At 37.4% G+C, this 27,015-nt stretch overlaps 2 protein-coding genes across 2 annotated transcripts in view; one reads left to right on the forward strand and one right to left on the reverse strand.

Annotated features, from left to right (window-relative positions):
- Nucleotides 1-12,093, reverse strand: part of plekhh2 (pleckstrin homology domain containing, family H (with MyTH4 domain) member 2) — a 35,349-nt gene extending 23,256 nt beyond the window's left edge. The window contains exons 1-2 of the mRNA XM_046835167.1: nt 11,960-12,093; nt 7,598-7,744 (exon numbers count right to left, since the gene is read on the reverse strand). Coding sequence (XP_046691123.1) covers nt 7,598-7,729 — 132 coding nt within the window. The 5' untranslated portion in view covers nt 7,730-7,744; nt 11,960-12,093. The remainder of the gene's footprint in view (nt 1-7,597; nt 7,745-11,959) is intronic.
- A 314-nt stretch (nt 12,094-12,407) lies between these two features.
- Nucleotides 12,408-27,015, forward strand: part of thada (THADA armadillo repeat containing) — a 97,651-nt gene continuing 83,043 nt past the window's right edge. Inside the window, 17 exon segments of the mRNA XM_046871807.1 lie at nt 12,408-12,535; nt 14,285-14,409; nt 15,535-15,641; nt 16,325-16,461; nt 17,449-17,597; nt 17,963-17,995; nt 18,509-18,557; nt 18,661-18,854; nt 18,955-19,049; nt 19,379-19,602; nt 21,067-21,575; nt 21,578-21,772; nt 23,616-23,770; nt 23,874-24,027; nt 24,128-24,237; nt 25,294-25,417; nt 26,738-26,883. Of these exon segments, the coding sequence (XP_046727763.1) occupies nt 14,337-14,409; nt 15,535-15,641; nt 16,325-16,461; nt 17,449-17,597; nt 17,963-17,995; nt 18,509-18,557; nt 18,661-18,854; nt 18,955-19,049; nt 19,379-19,602; nt 21,067-21,575; nt 21,578-21,772; nt 23,616-23,770; nt 23,874-24,027; nt 24,128-24,237; nt 25,294-25,417; nt 26,738-26,883 (2,454 nt within the window). The 5' untranslated portion in view covers nt 12,408-12,535; nt 14,285-14,336.

The following is a 27,015-nucleotide window of genomic DNA, read 5'->3' on the forward strand; positions in this document are numbered from 1 at the left end:
ACTTAATGCAGATGTAAGGCAGAAAGCTGGGCATCTGGATGAAAGAGTAAGTTTGGTCAAATACTATGTAGGATAGCATGTGAACATTTTCAGTGAACTATACAGTGCTAAAATGAACTCCATAATTGGGATTCATATGTGCCTTTTGAACATCCCGGTCCACATTTAGTCCCACATGCTGTTATAATAACTTCCACTCTTCTGAGAAGATGTACCCTAGTTTTTAAAGTGTGCTTGTGGAGATTTGTGTTGAATTCATTCACATTTATTCAGCCACAAGGGTGTTATTAAAATTAGATATTGATGTAGATAAGTTAAGGAGGTCTGGGGTGCTGTCAGTGTTACAATTCATTCCAAAAGTATTCAAATTTGTTGCATCAATGATGGACAAAAATTATAGGAAGATTGTGTCATACTGACAACACAGTTATTGTGACAGAAAATTAGCACTAACCTAAACTGGAAAATCTGTAAAAGCCCCAAATTACACGGTATATTTCTTATATTTCTGTGCTGACTGGTCGATGTGTGTACTGCAGCAGGCAGTAAGATTCGAATTGAGTAGCATGGACTATAAGTTTAAACTTACAGGCTGCAAATCAAATGAAAAGTATGAATATATTATCGAAAGGACAGTAAAGATTGTTTTTGTTCTTCGTATACTACTTGTTGTTCTTCAGGCTAAACTGATTCAAAAGCCTGCTTGTCCTGGGCTCTCTGTCAGATTTGTTTAGCCTTTGATATTGTATTTATTTTGAACAGGAGAAATGACTGTGAGCATCACACTATCTATAGCAATCTTTCAAGCCTCCACCAGGCCTCTAAGGACCTGATTTCACCACAGAACCAATTTTTTTTATACAATCAGAGAGTAATTATGAAGAAAACCGGAACACTGTGCTTCTTATTTAAATCCTTAATTTAATATAAAAGTTGGAACGCTGTGCAAAATGTAAATTGAATGATTTTCAAATCTCATTAATCCACATTCCATTTTTAATAAAACAAACACACACAAAAAAAATATAAAATGTTTAAAGTGAGAATATATACTATTTCAATGAAAAAATAAGCTCATTTTGAATTTGATGGCTGCAACACATCTAACCGCTGTTGCTTATTGAACATCTGCTGCTAACAAGCCAGATGATCCCTCTCCTCTTTAGTCCAAAGGATGTGGTGTCTATGATTTCCAATAATTAATTGAAATTTCGATTGGTCTGATTACAGAACAGTTTTCCATTTAACCACAGTACATTTTAAATGAGCTTAGGCCCAGAGAGGATGGTGGCGTTTCTCGATCATAGTTGCGCATGCCTTCTTCTTTACATGATTGAGATTTATTTGTTGCATTTGTTGATGACATGGCAAACTGTGTTCATAGACAATGATTTCTGAGGGTTCTAATGCAGTACAGCCCATGCAGTGATTTTCTATTACATTTGATGATATTATGTGCTGTGGTTAGGATGCGGCGCTCTCACCGTTGTGGCCGGGTTCGATCACCGGTCAGGGAACCAACCCCAGCCATTAGGGCTGCACAAGCCAGTGCACTTTTTGTGCCGGTCCCAAGCCCGGATAAATGGGGAGGGTTGCATTAGGAAGGGCATCCAGCGTAAAAACGTGCCAAATCAAACATGCGGATCATGAATACGGATGATCCGCTGTGGCGACCCCTAATGGGAGAAGCCGAAAGAAAGATGTGCTGAAAATAATGAGATATTCAACTGTTTTGCAAATTGATGTTGAGGAACATTATTCTAAAATTGTTCCACAGTCTTTCACAGATTGGTGAAGCTCTGCCCATCTTTACTTCTTAGAAACTAAGATCCTCTATTTATACCTAATTATCTTACTGACCTGTTGTCAGTTAACCTCATTAGTTGCAAAATGTTTCTCCAACTGTTTTATGTTAATAACACTTACTTTTTCCAGACTTTTGTTGCCCCGTTCCAACTTTTAAAAAATGTGTTGCAGCCGTCAAATTCCAAATTACCTTATTTTTTCCTTGAAAAGGTACATTTCCTCAGTTTAAACATTTAATATGTTTTTGATGTTCTACTGTGAATAAAACATTGGTTTATAAGATCTGCAAATCGTTGCATTCTGTTTTTATTTACATTTTACAGTTTCAACTTTTTTTTAATTGGGGTTGTACTTTATCGGAGAAGCTTCAGTTAAAAGCAGCTACTGTACTGCTCCTAAAAACCTTTCATTTCTATGGACATGCACGTTTCCCACACACCCCCCACTGTGTCAGGCGGACACTTTCATCACTAGAAACTGTTGAAACAGCAGTGTAGGAAAAGTTCAAAATAAACCAATGCCATATAGGCTGTGCTGCAGTCAGCCTCCCCATTCCTAACATTCCAAGCCATGTGCTTTGTGGCTCACCCTCCCCGCAGCCCCACCGGAGCTAACAAAGCCCGCCTGTGTTACGACTTTGCACAACACCACCGGTCGAAATTCCCAGCATCACCCAGCATCTGTACCCCAACACACAAAGCCACACTCAGGTCTTAGTTCATATGCTGGAAAACTTAGATCACTCGGAGAGCAGTATGATGAACATTGTGCACTCATTATGTCATGTTCCTCATCTAAAGCAAACAAAATAAACACATGTGAGAAGCAAGTGCTGCAGAGAGCACTAAAGTCACAAGTGTTTGATTGGACCCTCACACTGCCCAAAACCATGCTCGTTTGGCTCTGGGTTTCTGAGGCCACCACCCACACAAATGTGAAATCAATCTGGGTGTGCCAGGCACGAAGAGGAGCAAAAGCTAACCTAGACCAGATTCCTTCTTTGCACAGTGCTCTCAGTGTATAGACATTGAACTAGTGTGTGTGTGTGAATGTGTGTATGTGTGTGTGTGTGTGTGCGAGCATTTTGGTGTGGTTTCCTATGCAGTCACATAAGCAAAACACTTACTTATTTGTTAGAATATCTGTACTTATGTTTAGAATGCTTCCAAAGCAGTAGGAGAAAGATTACTAAATGAAAAAGTTATGACCTCTGTTTTGACTCGAAAAAGTGTTGTGTTGTGTGTGATGCATGTTGACTTCGCATATAACATGCTCTTTGTTTACAAACCCTGGCATTTCCTCTCCAGGGGCGTCTTGTGATTACAGGACGGTTTATTTTCTGCTCTGTCTGCTACCACAGCCCCCCTTATTCGCTATTACTTTTTCACTCCCTCTACTTTCATCTCCTTGAGTCGTTCGGCTGTACTTCTCTGACAGTTAGTCACTTTCTCTTTGCCAAATTCCCAATCCTCTTCTCTATTCTTTACTTTCGAAATGATTAGGAACGTTATCTCTTAAGACCAGAGTACCAACACAGACCCATGATTCCGCAATCAGGATAAAGTCATCAAAAAATGACATTTGTTTATATTTGAACTGAGAGTATCCAGTCAAGATTGGAAAATAAATGCAATAAATTCTAGGCCAATAAAATTCTAGCCAGTGAAAATACTATGAACAATCAGGAAGCAATACGCCCACGGCCTACATAGGACTGTGATGACCAATGTTAACAGGAGATGGTTATCAGATGTGCTTGAGAGTGTATGTGTGTGTGTTAGAAAACTTCGAACAAATGGGTATTGACTCATTATACTGGAGTTCAGCTAGAAGAGTAAAATCAACACAAAACTTACAAGCACTCCTGTTTCTTAGATCAGTGATGCCTCCTAAACCACACATGACTCTAGTTAAATCTTTTCATTATGGTCAACTGACTATAAGGCATGGCTTCTTCTTGGCTTCAAAAATACCTGCATCCACAACAACCCTTTGGATAATATAAGACGGCCCTGTCAATGATGACCCATGGTTCATTTAGACCTAATACTGTATGTAAGGAATAAACCATGGTACATGCTTTTAAAGGAAAATTATCCAAACCTTAATAATAGTCTATAATAATATGACCCATGCCAAATAAATGTAACTTTGAGTTCAGTAATTTGAATGAGAAGAGCAGGTTTTACACTGCATAAAAGCACTCAAATGTATAATCATAATAGTTGACTTTTAATTACTAGTTACTTATACTTTTAGCCAATATTTAGCTAATGCTTTTTGAAAATGAGCACCATCAGCTGTCAGTGATACATTCTTTGCAAATTTATAAGGAAATTAGTTGGTTTCAAAGCAACTTCAAGAGTTTGTCACACTTCTCTCGGAGACGTTGATTTGCACTTGCTTCTATCATTGCAGGTTAAACTTCATTATTGATTTTGTTTGGAAAAAGTGGTCTATTATGCAAAATTTCCTGCAATATTCATAACATTTACATTATAGGGTTCCACAAAAGGAAAATGTTTTTTCCTATTACAAATGCTTAACGTTGCCAAAATTCCCATTGACTTCCATTGAAATTTTTTAGACTGCTGGAACACCAAACGTTTCATACTACATTCACCGAACTCATCACAGACGTACAATTTTCCTGTAGTGGATAATCAAATATCCCTAAAACTCCCATAGAATTACACTAAAAATATTTTCACACGTAAAGTCACACTGAAATATTTTTTTAGGAAATGCACGCCCCTAAGACTTTTACACAGAACCGTTTGTTTTGAATGTGAATAAATCACATCCGCAAGTTTGCCACTAAGGCCAATGCCAAGCACAACTATCAACAGTTATCTGAAAGTGTGACAGTTATCAGCCCAAAAATGTACTTAAAAAAAAAAAAAAAAAAAAAAAAAAAATAAGAAGAAAAAGGACATCATGTAGTAAAATAGTTTTTGGGTAAAGACTGTAAATTATAAACTGTAGTAATACACAAGATGACCCGATGTGGATCGGAGTTCCTGATTAAACCCTTAAAAGGATTTTTTTTTCCAAATGAACATACCGAATGTTATAACCTCCATTCTTCAAACACAATAACAACAATTACACTAGGTAACATTTTTGTTCTTAGTTAGCAACACAGTATTCAAGTCACTGTGAGTAAACTATTGTTACTATCGATACAATGATATATAGTGTATAAAAGTGGTATCCCTGAAATATAAAACTAAATATAACTATTTGAATAGAAAGTTAGGCTGTTGCTTGTAAATAAAAATATATGACTCATTTAGGGCTTTCTTTTTGCTTTATATTAAACTGATTCCAGTTGTAATAATGCTCGGCCTTAATAATGATACAAAACTGGAATTGGCAGAGATCAATGATGCTGTTAACCAATGCTTAAAATTAAATACTTATTTTTAGGCATTCAGCCATCCATTTATTCATCTTTAATATTCAGTTATATTCCTGGTCTGAATTGCAGCGAATCTGGAACCTATCCTAGGAACTCCGATTTTAAGGTGGAAAAAAATACACCCTTGATGGAACGCCAGTCCATTGCGGGCTCCATGCACACAAATTCGCATAGTCCTCCACACCGAATAGCCTTTTAATGCAGCCAGTCCACCTAGCAGCATAGTTTTTTTTTAAAGAAGGAAGGAACTTAAATGCACACATTGAAAATACTCCTACAGAAACTTACATAAAGAAGCTTAAGCTAAGGATTGAACCTGGGATTCTGAAGATCAGAGTTTCTCAAAATCACTATTAGAAGCCTTAGAAAGTTACCAAACATATGTCTATTTCAAGAAGATTCATAGACGATTCATACTCTAGCGTCGGCTTGAAGTCTGTACTTTATGAAGTTTGTACCGTCCCAAAACGCAGCAGTCTGTAGCCCTTTGGCCAAGCGTCTGTTTATATTAACCTCTAATCAGTTTTCCCCTGAGATGGACCAAAAAAGTAGGCCATAAAGCCCTTGCACACATACACGCACAAACACATAGACTGTGGCTGTAACACACCAAACATGGTAAATACTTTAGCGTGTAGTTGTTTGCTACTCTTAAAGAGCTGTGATGACCGTTTGACTAACAACATTTTCTAGTAGACCTTTAACAGATGATGATATTCCAGATGCTTCGGTTCTAATGTGGACGAGTCACACAGGCAGTAAGTCACTGTGGGTGGACACTGCAGATATAGTAAAGCCACATCGCTGCTCTGTAATTAGAGGCGGTTTAGTAAGACGGAGGGGGTTCAGTTTTTACTTATTCAACAGAAGGGAAATAAAAATGATATTTAGAAGACACTAGAGCAATCAGACAATCGAGTTGGAATCAACAAAAAGGGAGAAAGGTGGTCTTTAGTTAGTAGTTGACAAAAACAATATAACAATATAATTCGTTACTGTACTTAAGTAGTTTTTTCGCATATCTGTGTTTCCATTTGGGGAGAATTTAACTTTAACTTCACTACATTTCAAAGTCAAATCTCTTTTTTACTCAACTTCATTTTGCGAAATCGGTCGTTCCTTTTTGTTTACGAGCGGATAAAAACTTAACTGGTTAAGCAGGCAGCAATCCACCAATCGGGGTAGAGCGTGCACTCTGTTTTGAACTTGCTTTTATTAAAGCTTGGTGGTATCTATTTTGCATGAACATATAGTTACAGCATAGGACAGCAAACAGAACATTTTGATAGTAATAAATAATGAAAAAAACTTCTGGCTCTAAAAACACAACGCTTGTGGCCGATTTTTCTGAAGTAGTAAGGCCCTGTATGATTTCTTTTTACAAGAATACTCCTTCCAATGTAAGGAAACACTTGGAGTTAAGCCAAATTCAATGTGGTGGTTATTTTTTATTGAGTAATCTAACAGAAGCTTGTAGAAAATAGTTGTTAAAATATATGTGATGTTAGTAGGATAGGCTTATTGGTAACACTGCATCCCAGAGTGGCAGTAACGTAGGCTGGGGCTATTTATTCCATTTGTCAGCGAAGTTTGCAGTATTTGAAGCTGATTGCTCTGATATTGTGAAATCACAATAAATCGATGTTAACGGTGGAATACAGCGCTCCCCCGAAACTCCGGGGGGTTACGTTCTAAAAATCCAAGAATTTTGGACGCACCCCTGCTAAATATTATGTCACTTTAATACAATAATGTGTTTTCAAAATTTTTTATAAAATTTGTTAGTGAAAAAATAGTTTAAAATGTTATACCTAATGTTCCTGAACATTGGATCCCGCTGCGGGTTCCCGCAAATTTTAAGAGCTCCAAATGAAAACCTCAGAATTTTCCGAGCCATGAGTTCCGAACCGCAAATTATCGTTTTAATTAACTATGTTACAAACAAACCTTAAACTGAAAGAGCCTGCTTTCAAATCCTTATTTCATTTGGTTCTAAAGGAAATTGTTTAGCTTCAAGGATTTGGGCTCATGATAATTGTAATAGATATCAATCAGTGTTTGACTCATTAATATCATTCTATTAATATATTGTTGTGCTGAGAGTAACAAAGTCTTTACATAAACTGAGTTGATTAAGCAAAAGTCTTGGAGGAAAATGATAATAGGAACATTATAGATATAATAATATATATTTGGATACTTGAGTACATTTGAAGGCAAATACTTTTGTTCTTTCAGTGAAGTGAAAGTTTAAAGTGAGCTGGAGTCATATTTTACCGGGCCCGAGTGTATCTCTACTTCTACTCAAGTACAGGGTGTGTGTACGTTGTCCACCATTGACTAAGGGTTAGCTGAAGGTTAAATGCTAACCTTTTCCGTTGTGAGGTCTCGAATCACACTCATCTGTCCACGGAACTTCAAGAGCAGAGCTTCCAAGACCATGTACTTCTCCTTCCATTCCCCGGCCGAAGCCTCGTCAGCCTCGCTCATACTGCTGGACATCACAGGCTCTCAGTCCTGAAAAAAAAAACACATACAGAGAGTTACGCGTGTGAGCAGAGAGAATAGAATTGCAGCATTAGCATAACACACAAGTGCGTGCATTCGATGATCGCTGCACTGAATTGGGACTGACTTCCTTTAGGAAAATGAAGAATTACAAAAATAATAGCACTGAAACACACACGCCTGCTGACTGCTATTTTTTGTGCCAACTGACAAGTTCAACAGGGAAAATAATACTTATGAAAGCCACAGCAGTCAGTGGGAAGACAGACGGCCGGTTATGTGAACACGCTCTTTTAGCATGTAAAAAAAAAAATAACACGGCCAAAGTGTTCCAGGCATGGGCAGGGCCCCGGACAAACGGACCACTAGCAAAACAAACTCTGACCAGCCGACGCAGGTTCACCATCACACATTTCCATTGTACACATTAAGAGTTATGAAAAACACATGTTAAGTGAAGGTAAAGTTGCAGGAAGAAAGTGTGCAGAGAAGAACAGTGAGAGAGAATGTTATATATTTGCTGTAATAAGTGCCTCTCATTATAGACCTGGTCTCAGCTCAGTACAGTGTGTATAAAAAAAACAATGAAAAGATTTTGTGCGAAACAAATGTAACTCCGAGCGCAGTAACCCAAATAAGAAGAGCAAGTTTTATACAGCAGAACTGAACTTTAAGAGTCTGATAGTTTACTTTAAATGATAGTGGTTTGAGCCAATATTTGGTGCTTTTTAAAACAGGTATCATCAGTAGTCAGTGATAGATTCTGTGCAATTTTATAAGGAAATAAACTGGCAAGTTTTTCAATGCAACTTCATGAGTGTGTCACAGTTTTCTTGGAGACGTCGATTTGCACTTGCTTGCTAAAGGAAAACGGTTTTCCTATCACAGAAGCTCGCCATGGCCAAAAATCCCATTGAACTTTTTTGACTGTAATAACGGCAAACATTTCATGCTACATTCACCGAAATCAGCACATGCTTACAATTTTCCTGTATTGGATAATCAAATATCCCTAAAACTCGCATAGCATTACCTTAACATTGTTTTACACGTAAAGTCTGGAAATCCTTTTTTTCGGACTCAATTGTTTGTATTTCAAACAATTGAGGGTCCCTAAGACCTTTACACAGAACCAAAGCTGTGTGGTTTGATTCTGAATGTGATTCATTTACACCCACAGGTTAGTCACTAAAGCCAATACCAAGCACAAGTAACTATTTAAGTGATGAATCAACCCTGATCTGGTAGTCTGAGACAGTTAATAATCCAAAAATGTACTATTTAAAAGAAAACAAAAAAAGGATATCATGAAGTGCTTTTATTACTACAATAGTTTTTTTTTAACTACTGTTGGAGTGGTGGCTCAATAAATAAGACGTTGAACTCACGCTCAGAAGGTTGTGAGTTCAAATCCCAGCACTCTAAGCTGCCACTTGGGGTCCTTAAGCAAAGCCCTTAAACCTCAACCGCTCACTTGTATAAATGTGATCATTGTAAGTCGCTCTGGATGAGGGTGTCTGCCAGATGCCATAAATGTAAACTATTTTTTATTGCTTTTATTGAAGCATATATAGTTGAACATCCAGCCAAATCAACACCTCCTCCCAGACAACTTTACTATATACATGTTTACAGTTTATGTGGAGTGTCCATCATACAAGTGAATGAGATGCTGCTAGAGAAACTATACTGTATTAAAACAAGCACATTCACATTAACGCTTCATTTGAATGAGGGTGGGAATTACTGTCTGCGGTTGTTGAAGACTTTTTTATAACTACTAAAAAGAGGTGGTTGCACCAGATATTTCATTAAAAAAATTACTGAATTAATCAAAGCGTAGAATCGTGATAATACAGGTCAGGAGCCTTACATTAATGTTCACACTAAACATGTTGAAGTGTGAAAACTTTTTGAGAGAAAAAGATTTGAGTTGTCATGACGCATATTTTTGTTCATGACTGACAAGTGTGAAACCCAATGTGGTCTTCAGCTATTCGTTCACCTCACGGTGTGATGTTTTGTGCATTCGGATGTTCTGATTCTCATGTCATCAGCCTGCAGCAGAACATCACAGGCTGATGACATGAGAATGAAAAGATTCTGATCTGAGGTGACAGGAATTCTATAATAACTCCAAAACATCACACAGTGAGGTGAACGAATAGCTGAAGACCACATTGGGTTTCACACTTGTCAGTCATGAACAAAAATCTGAGCGAATGGACTAAATATTCACTCAGTTTTAGAGGAGGCCTTTTGATCTTGTTGGCCATCCATCTTAAGTTTTGATGTGCTGATAAGATGTTTAAGATGCTTTTCTGCTCACCATGTTTGTAAAGAGTGATTATTTAAGTTACTGTACACTTCCTCTCTGGTCAGATGACAGTGTTTCAGGCTGCAAACCCTCAGCAAACTAGATGTTTAATGTTTGTTGTACCAGTCTGTGTAAATGCTACAGATATTCCCTGATATAAGTTTTCTGAAATACTTGTGTGACCAGCTGATAGTGACACTAACCACTAGTAAAGTCACAGAGATCACACTTTTTCTTCATTCTGATGATGACATTCTTGACCTGTATGAGTATGATGTTATACAATGTGCTGCTGGCACATGATTGAAGAATTGGATAATGCATAAATACGCAGGTTCTCAGGGATTCCTAATAAAATGGACAGTGACTGTAAATTGTAAGATTAGTGAAAACAAAAAAAAAGCAGCTCTTGGTAGCAGACTCTTGAATATTACTGCCCATTAACCCTATTTTGACTGTCAGGAAAGACCTGATTGTTAGATCCTGTTTTTAACATTAGTGAAAAATATTCTCAATAAACTCATCAGATTATTGTATGAGTCTGAGGAGAGATGAGATGAAAATCAGTGACAGTGGATTTGCCTGAAAATGTTTTATAACGTGTATCACTATAAAAGTGAAGTTTAAATAATTTGCAGAGTGTGTTATGACGGTACATCAACAGGTTTGGTATATCATCATCTTCCAAGGAGCAACTCCTTACATTGACTTGACGAAGCCAAACATGCTGTTCTGCTGTTTTAGCTTGTTGTTTATTTATTTGTTTGTTTATTGCTTATTGTATTATTCAGAGAACCATACATTTCACGCTACACCTTCTAGACCATGTGAATTCCATGCAGCAAACTTGACACAGACACTGTTTTTCCATTACAGAAACTCCAAGTTGTGAAAATTCCCAGTTACATGCAGTGAATTTCCAGAGAACTGTTATAAATCCTAAACCATTTAAGCGATATTCTCCATACAGACCTTCAGGCTGCTCTGCTTTATCAGACTGTTCTTATATTTTAACAGACACTTTCACTTTACTGTATCTCCCTGTCCACACACTCATTCCATTAACCACTATCATTCGAACTGTAGCGCACCCCCTCTCTATATACCTTATTTCCAATCTACCAGTAGCTTTCACTCTCTTTTTTCTCTCTCAATATATATTTCTATCAATCTACCAGTCCTGCTCTCTTTCCGCGTATCTCTTCATATTTCTCTCTCTCTCTCTCTCTCTCTCTCTCTCTCTCTCTCTCTCCATATTTCTTTCTATAAATCAAACTGTAGTAGTCTCGCTCTCTCTCTATCTCTCTTTCTTTCCCTATATATTTCTTTTTATCAATCTAACAGTAGCATTTTCTCTCTCAATATACTGTATCTTTCTATTAATCTACCAGTATCTCTCAATCTGTTTCTCTCTCTCTCTCGCTCTCTCGCTCTCTTTCTCTCTCTCTCTCTCAATCTACTGGCATTTCTCTCTCTTTCTCTCTCTCCATATTTCGTTCAATCAATCTAACAGTCTTTCTCTTCCTTCTTCTGTCACTCTATTTGTAATCAATCTTTCTACCAGTAATTGTCTTTTTGTCTGTCAGTCATCATATCTTTCTTTCTTTCTCTCTCTCTCTTTCTTTCTTTCTTTCTTTCTCTCTCTTTCTTTCTTTCTTTCTTTTTTCAAACTATTTTCAAGCTTATGAAACAGATTCAAAGTTTGCTGTCAAAACTCATTTATCTAGATTTGTCTGTATTTCTATATATTATATTGTATTATAGAATGAAATGGGGTCACATACGTAGTGCACTGAAACATCTGTGCACAAAAAGAGCTGTTACTTATGACAACCCTTTACACACACACACACACACACACACACACACACACTTAAGCGAAAAGTCTAAAAAATAAAACATCTTACCCAATAAAAAGATTTATTTATCCAGCATCTGTCTTCACTTCATGATTATTCTCAGTACAGTCTGCTGCTCCTGATGATGTCTTAGGAGATTCTCCGCTTCTCCACACTTTCCAGCATCTCACCGCACTCTCGCGTCCTGCCTGGTAGAGGGGCGTGTCCTCACCAAATGGACCAATAGAGGACACCGTAGGCGTGTTTATGTAGATTAGAGGGTACAGGAAGTTTAGATTAAACTGACACTCAATCCAGCCAATGAAACTCCAAAGAATATTTGGTTTGACCAATCGACGTGGGCTTGTGTCCAAATAATTACACATTTCTATATAAGTGTACTATTTTGCCCCTTAGTACACCCTATCTAGTGCACTTTTTATACAACATTTTGCGATATGTATTTCAGCCATGATTGTGATGTAACGTGTCGGTAATGACGTATAACACACGTGTGTTATGGTGGAGTTCTGCTGAACAGTTCTGTATCAAGCTGCACGGTTTATGTGGTTTTATAAATGTTTTAGAGATTGTAAGAAGCATAAGAGGATATTATTGGATGCCTGATAAAGACTTGATTTGCTGGTGAGTGAAGATTTGACTGGATCGCTTTTTAAATAAAAATAAATCAAATAAAAAGCATGCATCCGGTTAGCATGAGTGTGCCAGGTCCACGTTACATGCTTGCAGATTTGATAGGAATAAAGGAGTAAATGTACAGTGACATGGTTTTAATATTATTATAATTTATAGTAAAGCAGATTTTCACATGATTTTTTCATCTCTTTTTTTTCTATTTCTTTCGAATGCAGTTTGCATTATTCAGATTGCTCCATTTTTTTCAGCATCTCAATAACAGAGGTGTGAAGAGTAGATGAAAATCATACCTGAATAAATTAATATATCTTTTTGCAAAACTTACTACATTCTTCATGTTTAAATTCACCAATTCCACACCAATTTTGTGCAATAATCTTATTGCATTAATAATAATAATAATAATAATAATAATAATAATAATATTTGTTGCATGTGCAATAACTATTATTTTAGTCAGATTTTTTTGCTATCTGTTTTTTACTAATGCTACACATTTCATTTCACTTCATATATGACTTATGGACATTTATTTACATTTTCACATTTTTGTATTTTTATTTTACTTTAATCTTTTAAAGTGAGCACCTGCAATCAAACAATTTCCATATAGGATCAAAATAGTATTTTGATGATGATGAATTTTCAATATGATGAGTAAAAGTATTAGAGTATTTGAACAGTACTTTGACTCGTATTGAACGTAGGCTTAAACATGCACTAGGTCTCAGCACCAAGAAACGTGTTTGTGAAATACCAAAAAAACAGATGACTTGTGAACTTTCCTAAAACACAAATCAAATTGTACACCGCAACGTTGCATTAACCAAAATCAACACCACAGCCTCTTCAACATGCCAGAATAAAACAAAGATAAAAAAAAAATCAGTAAAAAAAAAAAAAGGACAAAGTAGTAAAGAAATCTTTTAAAAAGGGATCTTCAATGAACAAATAAAATGACAGTATAATGTCAAGTATTCAATGGACATTAGAACTTCAACAAAAGCTGTTTCTCAGTGTTTGGAATTTATTCAAGCTGAATCTTTGACTGAAATGAGGCCAGCGGTGCTAAAAAGTCGCTCACAGGCAGCAGATGTAGGCAGGGGAGTGTTGATCCTTGATGACATCTTCAACAGGGGTGCAAAATGTATAGTGGGGGAATTTTGTTTTTACATTTACCCCTTTAAAAAGAAATGAACAGTCTAAAATTTGAATAGTAGGTTTATTTTAACAGAAAAAAACAAGAAAAAATCCCTTGTGGTGGAGAGGTTTGAATGAAATTTGATTCTATGACTGGTGTCTTTGAGTTGATATTTAAAGTACATTCCTAAAGGGACAGGACTAATTTGGGTCTGTGGGAGTCAGAATTCTTGCTAGTTGGTACTTCACTCTGTCAAATATAAATTAATTTATAACCTTTCTTTCTTTTTTGTCTCTGGATTTCTTTTTTTTTATATTCAATTATTTCTCCCACTGTAATTGGTAACGTCATTGTCCATTAAAATATCATGGCGTAAAATGTACAGATATTGAATCATAAATGTAGTTTATGGAGTAGAGAGTAAAAGCTGATTATATCTTTGCTAATCAGTCAAACTAGAAAGTAGCCAAAAAAGTAACTAAGTACATTTACTCTAATACTTTACACCACTTCTGAATAGGCACTGTGGTATGCACATGACTCGGGTCATGTGTCATCTCTGAGACACATTTGTCTGCCTTTTATATGTTTAATAGCATCCAGCTGAGTTTCTAGCATCAACCTGGTTCCTGTGACTCAGGTTCAGTCATGGTGGTGAAGAAGAAAGTGCCCAAAGTGGAGCCTGTTGTTTTGGACATCTCTGAGCTGAAGAGTCTGATCAGTGAGTAACTACTTTATGTACACTTTATATTTTTTCTGCTTTCTGTTTACCTATGTGAAATTAATTTTTGAAGAATAAGAATAACGCAGCTTAGTAATAGTAATACTCCACTTTGCTTAGGAGTTTGTCTGCCCTGATTTTCTGAATCATAAAGAAAGAAAGGGGCAGGACTTATTACCAACTGATTTATAGTCAGAATAGAGTCTGCATGTGTTTTTAATTTTTTCTAAAAAAAACGTTGGCCGTATATCAGGCGTGTCCAAAGGATAGACTGCATTAATATATTGCAAAGGTAAAGAGAAAACTGTTTTGTACGCTTGAGGACAGATGGATAAATAGTGTTATAATAGACAGTCTGAAGGAGTGACAATGACACGAGTAGACACATTGAGGAAAAGAGAGTTTTATAATAGAAAGGCAGAAGAAGTGAGATAGATGGAGTGAGTGTGTTACAATAGAAAGATGGATGGAGTGAGGAAGTGACTTGAAGATAAATGGAGAGATTGTTTTATAATAGTAGAATGAAAGATGGAGTGAGATGACATGTAGATAGACGGAGAGAGTGTGTTATAGAATAGAAAGAAAGATAGAAATAGAAAGACTAAAGAATATAGAGAGAGGGGCGTACATAGATGAAGAGAGTGTGTTATAATAGTAGAAAGACACATGAAGTGACTGATGGGGAAAAATAAGAAGAGAGAGTGTGTGAATGTGTTACTTGTAGATTAATGGAAAGATGGATAAAGTAAGAGACTCTTATAGATACAGTGACATAGTGCGAAGAGGGACTTCAGGTTATAAACATAGAGGTGTGTATGAGTTTTCACAGTCGAAGTTCGGATCATGAACATTTTGAGCTCTTTTGTCAACGTACGTCCGTTTAGAGTTTTGCTGAACATCAGCTGAACATCAAAGCAACCTAAGTGGAACATGCTGAAGGTCTGTGGGGAGAATATGAAATGCAAAATACAATATATTCACAACATGAAAAAGAAAAAGTATGTGTATATACAGTATGAGGTGAATAGTCCAGGCTGGACTTATAATGATAGCATAGTATTTTGTCTGTAATGTACACCTTATACACTACACTCTAACTGTATACACTCTGTCTTTCTCTTGCAGAATCATTGTCTGTAGATGGAGAGGATAAATCCAGGGAGCTTGCCCAGGTGCTGAAGGTCTGTTTGACTTCCATGGACCCGGTGCAGCAAGTCCAGCTTGTGTCTAAGGTGCGACGTTTTATGCGGTTTAATTTGAATTACACGAAAAGTTAGTTTTATTATTGAATAAAGGAAATAGAAAAGGCAGCACAAAAAAAAGCGTCAAAAGGGTTAAATCAGTTTAAATTAGCTTGTGTAAAAAACACAAAAAACCCGGATAAACTGCGTTTTCTACATTCCTTTGACTATATTGAATTGATCATATAAGCAGAGTTACCCTTTTAAAATACGGTATACGGTTTTAATTTTGGATCTAAACTTTTACCCCTTACCCATTTTATAAGATAAGTCTAAATATAGCTGCATTAAAAAAGGAAGGCCAAAGAGGAGGTTTATGGATGATACAAGATAAAAATCATAATGTCTGGATGTTTAGTCAATTATGAGTGAATCTTGAGATCGGTTTGTTTTACAAACATTTAATGCGACTTTATTAAATTATATTATTAAATTAATTGAGGCCTATTGTGTAAAGGGCAAGTGAACCAAATGAAGTGGCAGCAAGTGTACACAGCTACATTGCTGAAACTAAACCACTTGCATAATTTCTGCTCAGGGTTGGTTCTGTCCTCTGTAGGAAAAGTGCATAGCAGCAGATCAGCTATGGCCAGTCATTGTATACCTACAACGCACAAATTCTAAAATGGTCAGTTAGTGTAATTATAGTGAAGGTTTATGTTGTGACCTTGCAGGCGGGTTCTATGCTGGAACATGCATCAGAGGCTGAGTCTTCACCAGATCCTTTACTCACTGCATGCTTGGACACTCTAGCAGTCATATACACTAGCACACTGCAGGCTAAGAATCCACTGAGGAGGGCTGTGGCCAGGTGAGTGTCATTGTACTTTCTCTTTTTCTGATATACATGTATATACTGTGGATCAGTGGTCCCCAACCTTTTTTGCGCCACAGACAGGTTTAATATCAGACAGTATTTTCACGGACCAGCCTTTAAGGTGTGGCGAATAAATACTACAAAATAAAATGCTACGTCCGGCATGAAACCTGGTATTTTTTTTAATATAATAATAAACGTGAAAAACTATTTATTTGTGCATAATTATTAGCAGGTGCACTTTTCTTTTATGATTTAGAAAGTGAGCAATTATTTGTGACCAATATTTGATATGTTGATTGATTACGTCACATCGAATGTAGATTAACTTGGCAGAGGTAGAGCTGTCTGTCTCTCTGAACCCAGGGAATAAAAGTACTATTAACAACTATATGTACAATACTGAATTGCATAACATAATATACTTTATTTTTCCATTACACTGTATTGCATTGAATCGCATCGTGCTGAATCACATCGAAATTCAATCGGAATGCATCGTAGTGCGGGCGAATCATAGTACATCAGTAGCTGCGAATTGCATGGGGCTCAGTTATGCAGATGCACATCCTCACATTTAATATTATTAGATACGGTCTGCTGCAATGTCTTAGGACTAAACTTTTCATGAGCAGTTCTGCTTTTAGGCAACCATCACTGAACATTACACTTCAACAATAATGAAACTACAATAAAAGGGCATTCAGTGCTAAACAAATGAAGATGGGTTCCTTTTTGAGTCTGGAAGTGTTTCCTTGCTGAGTGTTTCCCACTGGCTCGCTCATTAGGAACAAACTTATAGGCACGAACATATATATAAAAAGAAAATGTATAACCTATTTATCTCCCTGTCAAGCTGCTTTGAGACGGTGTCCATTATTAAAAGTGTTAAACAAATAAAGCTGCATTGAATTGATCATACATCCCTACATAATATATGTCCATGCCCTCTGTTTTTTTTCTCCCTTCCTGTCTCTACAGTGCCTTGGGGAATGTTCCTGACTGGCTGCAGGAAAAAGCTGTGTGCTGTCTGTCTGAGCGCCTGTCTGTGTCCTTGTCCTCTCTGAGCACAAAACATTATACCCATCTCACCGACTGCATCACTTCCTGTCTGGACTCTTTCCCCATTGGTATGTCTTCATCTGAAGAGGTGCCAGTACAGTATCTAGAGTTTGGCCTCTTGCTATGGCTATGAATAAGGAAAAAGGATGCATGATGTAAAAGATACAGATTTTTCTAGCTGCTTTCACTTCTTCTAGGGTGCTTTCACTTTAGGTTGACGTTTTCTAGATGAAATCATCCTGTTGCTTGTTTTATATCTTGGCAAAGAAAAAGTCTTAGCTCATCCACCAGTATAAATAGTAGACATTCAGGTTTTTCTCTTCATTTGCTAGCATTTTGTCATTAACAGTATTATCACCTCTGTCCGCTTTTTAAATCAGCGACTGTTTTTTGTTTATATTTTGCTCTAAATATGTCATGTTCTGTGCCACAGGGGAGAAATGTGTTCATCGCTTAATAACAGAAGGTTGGTATTCATTTTACAACTCCTTTTAGGCAAATAAAAATAGAGGTCGACTGATTCATTGGTTTTGCCGAAAGGTCACCATTGATAGTTGATTGCTGAAACTATCGTCAGCCGGCAAAACTCCATACTAATAGTTTTTCCGGGTTGCTTTATACAGTACGAGAGCGGCATCTAGAGCTGAATCACTGAAGCCACATTCTGTTGATTTTAATTGTTAGGTTTTTTTATTTATTTGTAGTATTTTTTATATATAATTCAATATTTTCATATTTAATTGATTTACCACATTTTCATCATTCAGTACAGTTTTTTTAATTATTATTATTTTTTTAAATAAAGTTCAGCACTATTTTACATAGAGCATTTGATTCTTTTTTATTCAGTATCTATTTTAAACAATATTGATTGTTTAAGTACGTATCGGCAAGTAAAATCCACTATCGGCTAAAATTTTTATTCTCTGTTTAGTTTATTTAGATTTGAACTGATTAATGTTTTATGTTGCTCTTATAGTACTTCAATTCTTCCAGAAAGTTTTGAGAGAATGTCTAGAGCAAAACAGGTAAACCTGCAATTTTGATGCTTGTTTTTAAATAAGTCTGTTAAATAGTGCAGTGCTATGTGTAAATGTTAACCACCCCTCCTCTCTCTGTGTTTTTGTGAAGGGGTCTGGCTGGTTGCCATGTAGCCCAGGCCCAGCTCATGCAGAGCTGTCTGGCTGTGGTTAAAGCCTCCATGTTGGTAGTTCAGAGATCTCAGGAGCTGATCAGTGCTTCCCAGCTGGAGACGTCGAGCAGCAGCGCTCTACAGCAAGCATTCAGTGGACTCCTACAGTGTTACACACAAATTCTCACTGATGGTACGCTAGCATGAATGGTATTGATCTAGTATAACATGAATTATTTTATTATGCGTTTAAAAACCTTTTCTTAATTGTTTTCCTTTCCTGGGAAATCCAGAGGAGTTTGTTCAGGCAGTGCAAAGCACAGCTGGAATGGCTGTAGTACTGCTTATAAAGTCTGTCATGGGAAATGGGGACAGTCTAGCTGTTCTGGTGAGTGGTATTTTCTCCCCTTTGAAAAAATTATGAAAATAGTTCATATAAAATAGTTGCTAATGGTTGTAGTTTGAACCTACAAAGTTTTACACAATCGCATTGATATGTGGTAGCTCAGTGGTTAAGGCTCTGGGTTACTGATCACAAGGTGGGGGTTCAAGCCCCGTGGTTTAACCCCTCTGTTCTCCAGGGATGCTGTATCATGGTTGGCCCTGTGCTCTGTCCCCTGCTTCCTAACATAGCTGGGATATGCAAATGAAGAATTTCACTGTGCTGTAAAGAACATGTGACAAGTATAAAGCATCTTTCTTTTGTTTGCATTCAAGGTGGCAGGTCTTCTGCAGTGCACCCAAAAGGAAGGAGATGGTGCCCCCCAGTGGTTGAAAGAGAGCTGTGCAGGACTGTATGTGAGATGCAGGCCGGCTGCGCTGGCTCTGTATATGAGCCACGGAGCTCTAGCCATGCTCAACTGGAGAGGAAGGACACTTGGCTTACAGGATGAGAAACTGCTGCTCCTTATCCCTGATGTGATCCTGTCTCTTGATGCAAGGTGAATGCAAGACATTATGGGAATTATGATACCAAGACTAACACTGGCCAAGCCACTGCTTATCCAAGCCTAAGTTTAGGTGAAGTCTTTACTGTTGGGTTTATATATTAATGAGAAAACTGCTCCCGCTCTCTCTCAGGGTAAGAGTTTGGTATACATCACGATTCTTTGATTCTCTGTTCTAGAAAAAAGGGTGTTAGAATACATTTCCCCTAGATCTTGATCTCCGAACTGCTGAGTCACTTCCTATCTTCAAACACAGGTTGATGACGTACCTCTTCCTAAAACAATTGAACTAGCACTTATATCCCTGTGTCTTTATGTATATAAAAAAAGTGAGCCGTAATTCCTCTCAACAGAGTCTAAGTCTGATGGTATCCTAAGTTTACAACCTTGTGAACCAGTGTTGATCGATTCATTGAGCGAGACTTCAAAGCACTTTTGTACACCGCTCTGGATAAGAGTGTCTGTTAAACGCCTTAATTGTAATTGTAGAAAAGAATAATTAAAATAGCCATCTAAATGAAGTTTAGTATGTAAATGCTATATGTAGTATCTAAATGTAAGCCATGTACTCACATTGTATAGGCATTACTGAAATTATACAGATATCAAAGGACTATGCGTTAAGAGAAACAACAATAAGGCCACTTTGAATCATATGATTTAGTGCCTTTACCAAGACTGGTCTTTATGGGGACAGGAACTGTGACTGAAATGCAAGCAATAGATTAACAAATAAGAAGAATACAGAAAGAATGTTCTAAATTTCACATTGTCTCTACTTACCATTCAAATAGAGGCTTTTACCATTGGCCTGCCTTACCATCATGACAACATGCACACTACGATTTCTAACAATCATTTCTAAAACAATGTGCTTAAAAATTTTAAATACAATAGTCCCCTGGAACTCACAGGGGGGTTTTGGAACGTAAGACGCACCCCCGCGGCCCCTATGGTACCGTACAGTATTTTATCAAATACATACTATAGTTGTTAAATCCTAACTCTCCTGAACATTCTGTCCCGCTGCGGATTCCCACGAATTTTAAGATAACTTGCTGTTAGTTAGGCTCCAAACGAGAACCCGCAAATTTTCCCGAGTCGAGTGTTCCGAACCGCAAATTCTCGGGGGTTGACTGTACATTTTACATTTTTTGTGTGGTCTTGTTTGTAAAATTTTTTATTTTTTAAATGGTTTACTGGATTGCAAATATTTAGAATGATGTGTGAAATGCTCCAAAGCAACTGAAAAAAAAACAAATGTAGAAGCTGAGCATGTATTCATTTAGTGTTTTTAAATCTCACCCATATAGCAGAAAGGATTGTGGATTCCTGACCATCACACCCATATTTGCACCTCACCCATATTGTTGTCACCAAATTGGATGTACATAATTGTTTTGAATGTCTTTGTGTACATATAGTTTTGTGTTTTTTGTCCCCTTGTCCATTATGTAGAGTGAAGGAGTCCAGTACTGCAATGGTGGTCTCTAGAGTTCTATCCCTATGGGGCAGTGCTGCTATTGACTGCCTCCAGGCTGACCCCAAACCTTCTCTTCTCCGCCAGTCACTCGATGGCGAGAGCCTGCTTCCCTCACGTCTTCTTCACCACGTCTATGCTCACTGGGAGCACCCGTTGGACGGCGTGCGCCACCAATCTCGCATCCTCTTCCGAAATCTTCTCCTGCTTCACCAGCAATGCGGTGGTGACCCTGCATCTGACCCAACTTTTGACCCTTACATTACCCGGCTGACCCACAGCCTGCTTGCACTGGACTGGCATACGAAGGGCAAGTATGGCTCACTGGCATGTCTGGCTGAGCTCTTAGGTGCTGAGTACCTTCTCAAACTTGATGCCAGTTTGCCTTTCAGACTGCTAGCCCTCATGGGTGATCAGACACTGGCAACCTACTCAAGCGAGCTGTTAGAGAGACTGTTTGTGAGTCACAAGGGTCAGCTGTGTGCCAGATTCCAAACGACCACGGCTGGATGGATGACTGGCACAAGACTTGGGTGATCCCGCTGCTTGAGGTGCTATGTACAGCCAGGCTGGAGCAGACCACATATATTTTGGACTACTTTCTGCCCAAATTGCTGCGCTGTAACCCTGCTAGTTTAGCGTGCATGGTGCAGGCCTTGCAGGACATGCCTTTCAGCTCAAATGGTGAGAAGACAACTTTATTTGCTTTTGAAATTATCCATATGGCTGTCTTTAATAGGCTGTAAAAATGTTGCAACCTACATGATGTCTAATTAAGGGTTTAGTTTTGCAGCTCTCTGCAATAATAGTGGACCATTAGTTGATTGCTGGAACTATAGGCAAAAATCCATACCGTCCATACATAGTTTTTTCGGTTTGCGTTATACAGTACGAGCTTGGCCTCTGGAGACGAATCACAGATGCTATGTGCTGTTTATTTTTATTGTCTTTTTAAAATTCATTTTGGATATAACTGTAGGGCTGCAACAACTAATCGATAATGAAATTAATTGTCAACGAATGCTGTTATTGATTAGTTGGGCCGCTTAAGTTAGGGGTTAGCGAGACGGCAATAAAACACAGCCGCTTGCGAAATGGCAGAGCATACAGGTCAAACGGCAGCATAAAAAGTGTGCGTCCCAAGTCATCCAAGGCGTGGAAGCATTTTATATTCAATGCAACAAAGAAGACCGTAAACCTCAATACCACAGTGATGCACAAGCACATGAAAAGAAAACATACTGGTGTCATGGATGAAGGCGAAACATCAGCACGGTAAGCAAAAACTTTATAATCTCATCATAGTATAATTAAGTGCTATTGTGTAAACTGTTTTTCTGTGACAGTCACACTAGTTCTGTTCTGTCGTGACTAGTGAGCATCAGGTCACTTCGCTCTCAACATTGTTTTGTAGCGTTTGTCTCATACAACAGTTAACTTATGTTTCCAACGTGATTTACTACATTCAATGTTTGAATATTTAATTTATGCATATATCATTTAATTATTATACAAAATTAAATTATATATTCTAGATGCTTATATCTTCACAACTGAACAAAATGTCAAATTGTCAAAACAATGTTGTATTATATTTTATATATATATATTTTATATTGATTTTTTTTATGGTTGTCAACTTGCCATCCGCAATTATCATTAAAAATAAAACACCTTGAATACTCAAATGCTTTTTTCTTCTTCCACAGAAACAACTCAGCATGAGTGAATTTGTTCAAAGGAGAAATCCCCCATGCACTGCTCAACAAGCAGCTACTATAAGCTTTCAAATGTCAAAATTAAAGACAGTTAAACTCAATATGTGTCTTTTGCTTTATTATTAGTACACTTTTATACATAAATACCCTAAATTTTGTTAGTTTTGTTAGTGTACGACAGTTTTGTTAGTGTACGACAGTGTAAATTGCTCTGTTTTGCTAAATTATGTACTTTCATTTGTTACATTTTTAACAAATTACAGTACACTGGCCCATAATGATCACCATTCTTTAAGACTTTTGTGTAGGCTATGTCATGTCTTGACTTTTTTTCAAGTTACGATTGTGTGATAGTAATGCATCTCCATTGTGCATAGGGCACATTTTATTGATTCAGTTCTGTTTTTTTTTTATTAAATTTTTTTGTAATGAAGTTCAGTACTTTTTGTATATTTATTTATTTATTTATTTATTTAACCGCTTATCGGCAAGTGCGATCCAACTTAGCTATTAGTATCAATAAAATCCACGGTCAACTTCTACTCTGTACTGCATGGATTGTTTTTGGTGACACATAAAAGTCCAAGGCCTGCTAGTTTTTCAGTTATAGTGGCTGCAAGCAATGTTTCACTATATTTTTTTTGGGACCCTACTTTTGAGATTGACAGAGATGAAGTGTGAAGAGATGAAATGCAAAACCTATGAGTAGCAATAAAGGGATGCACTTATTCAAGTTCCATCCTTTAGACCGAAGCAATCAGAGATGTCTTTGCCCACATTTTCCTAGCCTTTGTGCTGTGTGTTTTTAGGCTCTGTGGGTAGCAGAGGAGCGCTGGGCGCATTGATGACCTGTCTCCGTGCTGCCAGAGCTCAGGGAGTCCTTAAACCTGCTGATGTGCAACTTTGGGGCACGATGGTACCTCTCCCGTTACTAAAACAAGCCCTGGTGCACAAACATGACCAGGTAAGTCAATATACAATTTTCTTTCCTTTTCTAAGTTGCAAAGCTGATTTTAAATATATTTATTCATTTGAAGGAACTGTTCAATATGTGTTTGTGAGATTAGGTGCGTGTTGACGCCCTTGGATTGGTGTGCGAGAGCCATCGCAGCACAGAGACCCTCTCCACACAGGAAATGGAACTGCTTCGCCACTTCCTGCCCAGCAACTTAAACAGCCAGTCACCTGGAGTCAGACAGCAGATGGTCAGCCTGTGGAAAAGGTCTGAACCACATACTTTTATTCTTCTACCATTTGTGATGGCAAAGTTGCAGCACAGCTAGTCTGCCAAACACCATTAAGTGCTCTGTGTTGTGTGGCTAGCTCCTGTGTAGGATGAAGGAGAGTACTCAGTCTTTGCAGAAGAGACTGGCACAGGAGAAAGATGAGCAGCAGAGACAGAGAGACCAGAACATCCTCAACTCATACCAGGTCTATTATCATTCTTTACAGGAGAAATATCGTGGCTAAAACCAAAATGTTTTTTTGTGTAAATCTATTTTTATCATGACCAACTATTTCTAAAGGTATACAGGAGGATTTATTGGTGGAATTGTAATGAATGGACCTCATCTGGATTCTCTTTTGAGTCTGGTTCCTCTCAAGGTTTCTTCCTCATGCCATCTCAGGGAGCTTTTTGTGGCCACAGTCGCCACTGGCTCACTCATTAGGGACAAATATACAATTATAAGGAAAAAAACGTACAGATGATCCCCACTTTACAAACATTCAACAAACCTGTCCTAAAGTAGAGATGCACTTGGTAAAATATTACTCCAGTAAAAGTACAAAAGTATCTGCACCAAGCGGCAATCAAAAGTTTAAAACAGAGCACTCGCTCGACCCTGATTTGTGGCTTTCTGTGTGTTTGACCAGTTAAGTTTTTATCCACTTATAAATAAAAAGAAACAACTGATTTCGTAAAATGTAGTTGAACAAAAAGTACGATATTTGACTTTGAAATGTAGTGAAGTTAAAGCAAAAGTCTGCACAAAGGGAAACACTTCAGTAAAGTACAGATTCACGAAAAAAAAAACTACTTAAGTACAGTTACCAATTACATTTATGTCATAACAGTCCACCACCGTAAACATCGCAGGGTATCGTAGGGCATCAGGAAAACAAGCATTCACACACACATCTTGATTCACTGCACAGAACGTGGAATGATGGTAATTATTCCCGGTTGTATCCTGCACTTGTTTATCAGTAATATTTTATTGAAAGGCTTTTATTTTATACAGTATTCTATTGCATGCCAATGAGTGAATGTGAATAATGAGTTGAGAGGATGTCATATTGCTCGAGGTGCTATGTGCTGTTTATCATAGCTGACCTTTATAGATGATTAAGATGATCATTGACGCAGACATGTCAGGAAGTTGATCATAACATGATTAATAATAAAGACAATTATAGTGCTTTGACTTGTGGCACTTATTTTATAAACCAATAAAAAAAAAAGTATGTTTGTGTCTGTCTCCTCAGGAGTTCCTCTGCTGGTTTTGTGAGAGTTTATTCCAAGTGCTGCAGCCAGGAGCCTCTTTCTCCAGTTGTTTGGTGACTCTGCAGCTTTTGGGGCTGGTGGCTGATCATTTCTCTTTCAGCATGGGTACTAATCATTCTTCTACCCTGATAAATCACATCACTTATCTTTATTTTCTTTGAGGACTTAATAGAACAAATACATTTTAGTAAAAATGGATTAGTAATTTCATAGAATTTTTTTTTAAAGCACTGAGGGTCTGTCAAGTTTGTTATGTGAAGAGCTTTAATATTGCTCAGTACTCACTATAGTATTATTACTATATCTCGGGGAGGTGGTAGCTTAGTGGTGAAGGCATTGGATTTAAGGCTTTGGCCTTTAGATCTAAGGGGCATAAATTCAAATCTCAGCCAGACCAAGTTGCCACTTTTGGGCCCCTGAAGAAGGCCCTTAACACCATAGCTGCTAAGTTGTATAAATGAGATTAATTAAGTCGCTCTGGAAAAGGCCAGATGCCATAAATGTATATGTACACACAACAGCACCCTTTAACCCGAGTAACATGGCAGATTAGACACCATTTAAACATTACTAATTTTTGTTTAATATTCATCCAGCATTTCTCTTATTGCCAAACTGGCTTTTATTTGCCCTTTGTATAAGTTTTATAATCATTTTCCACATTAATTCCTCTTTAAGAAAAACGAGAACGGTCCAATTATGTAATTGTTGTTTTTTTTTTTTTTGCTAATCGGTGCAAACATGAAAAACAACCATACAAAAATAACAAGAAGTGTCTGATATACTAGATATTTAACATTAAAATATTTGATAGAAATGATCCTATATTTAGCACATCTTACAAAATCTGACCCAGCGAGCTTTGTACATGTATTGTAGATTTGAGAATTGTACATGTATTTTATCTGTAAACTCAACAAAAAATGTTGTAAAAAATTACTTGTCATAAATGTTTTATTTACTACTTTAAATAAATAATACAACAATAAAAGAGTTTTTTACATTTTTATGTAATTTATCATCAAAAAATCGGTTTCAAAATGTTTTTTCGAACTTTCGAGCCACTCCCGGCTTCTCGCGAACTCAGTTTTTTCGCGAGTTACTCTTAGTCCGGTTTCAAATGAAAAGTCACAAATTATCGAGGTCGCGTGTGTCAAGGTTCCACTGTATATGTTACAGGGGGCGTTAACAATAGGAATAACAATAGGAATCTCTCCTAGGGTGCCAAAAATGTTAGAAATGGTCCTGAGCATTTAATTTAATTGATTAATTGATTGCACTTGGATGCTCTGCCTTTATGCTGCACTCGTGAACAAAAACAGATTGATTAAGTGCGGAATATCATGGTGAAGTCTTTCGTTGATAAAAACCTGTCAGGCAAATAATATGGCTTTCTCTTTTGTTTCTCTTTTGTTTATGTCACAGATTTGGAGAGCTTTGCTTTGGGAGATTGTGTGACTGTTCCACATGCACAGGCTGTCTTCTATTGTCTGTCCAGCAACTTCCTGGAGGTGAAACAGCTGGCCTGTACACTGCTGCAAAAACTGCCTCCCGAAACAGTAGGCTTACAGGTTTGTTGGAGAGCAACCGTTTGTCTGCCTGTTATAAATGACTGTAATGTTACAGCGTGACATCCTATTGTCAAACTTTGTCAATCGATTTTAATTACATGACAGTTAATTCTCCTGCATTTGTTGTTGCTG

The sequence above is a fragment of the Silurus meridionalis genome, chromosome 2 (assembly GCF_014805685.1).
Source record: "Silurus meridionalis isolate SWU-2019-XX chromosome 2, ASM1480568v1, whole genome shotgun sequence".
Taxonomy (NCBI): Eukaryota; Metazoa; Chordata; class Actinopteri; order Siluriformes; family Siluridae; genus Silurus; species Silurus meridionalis.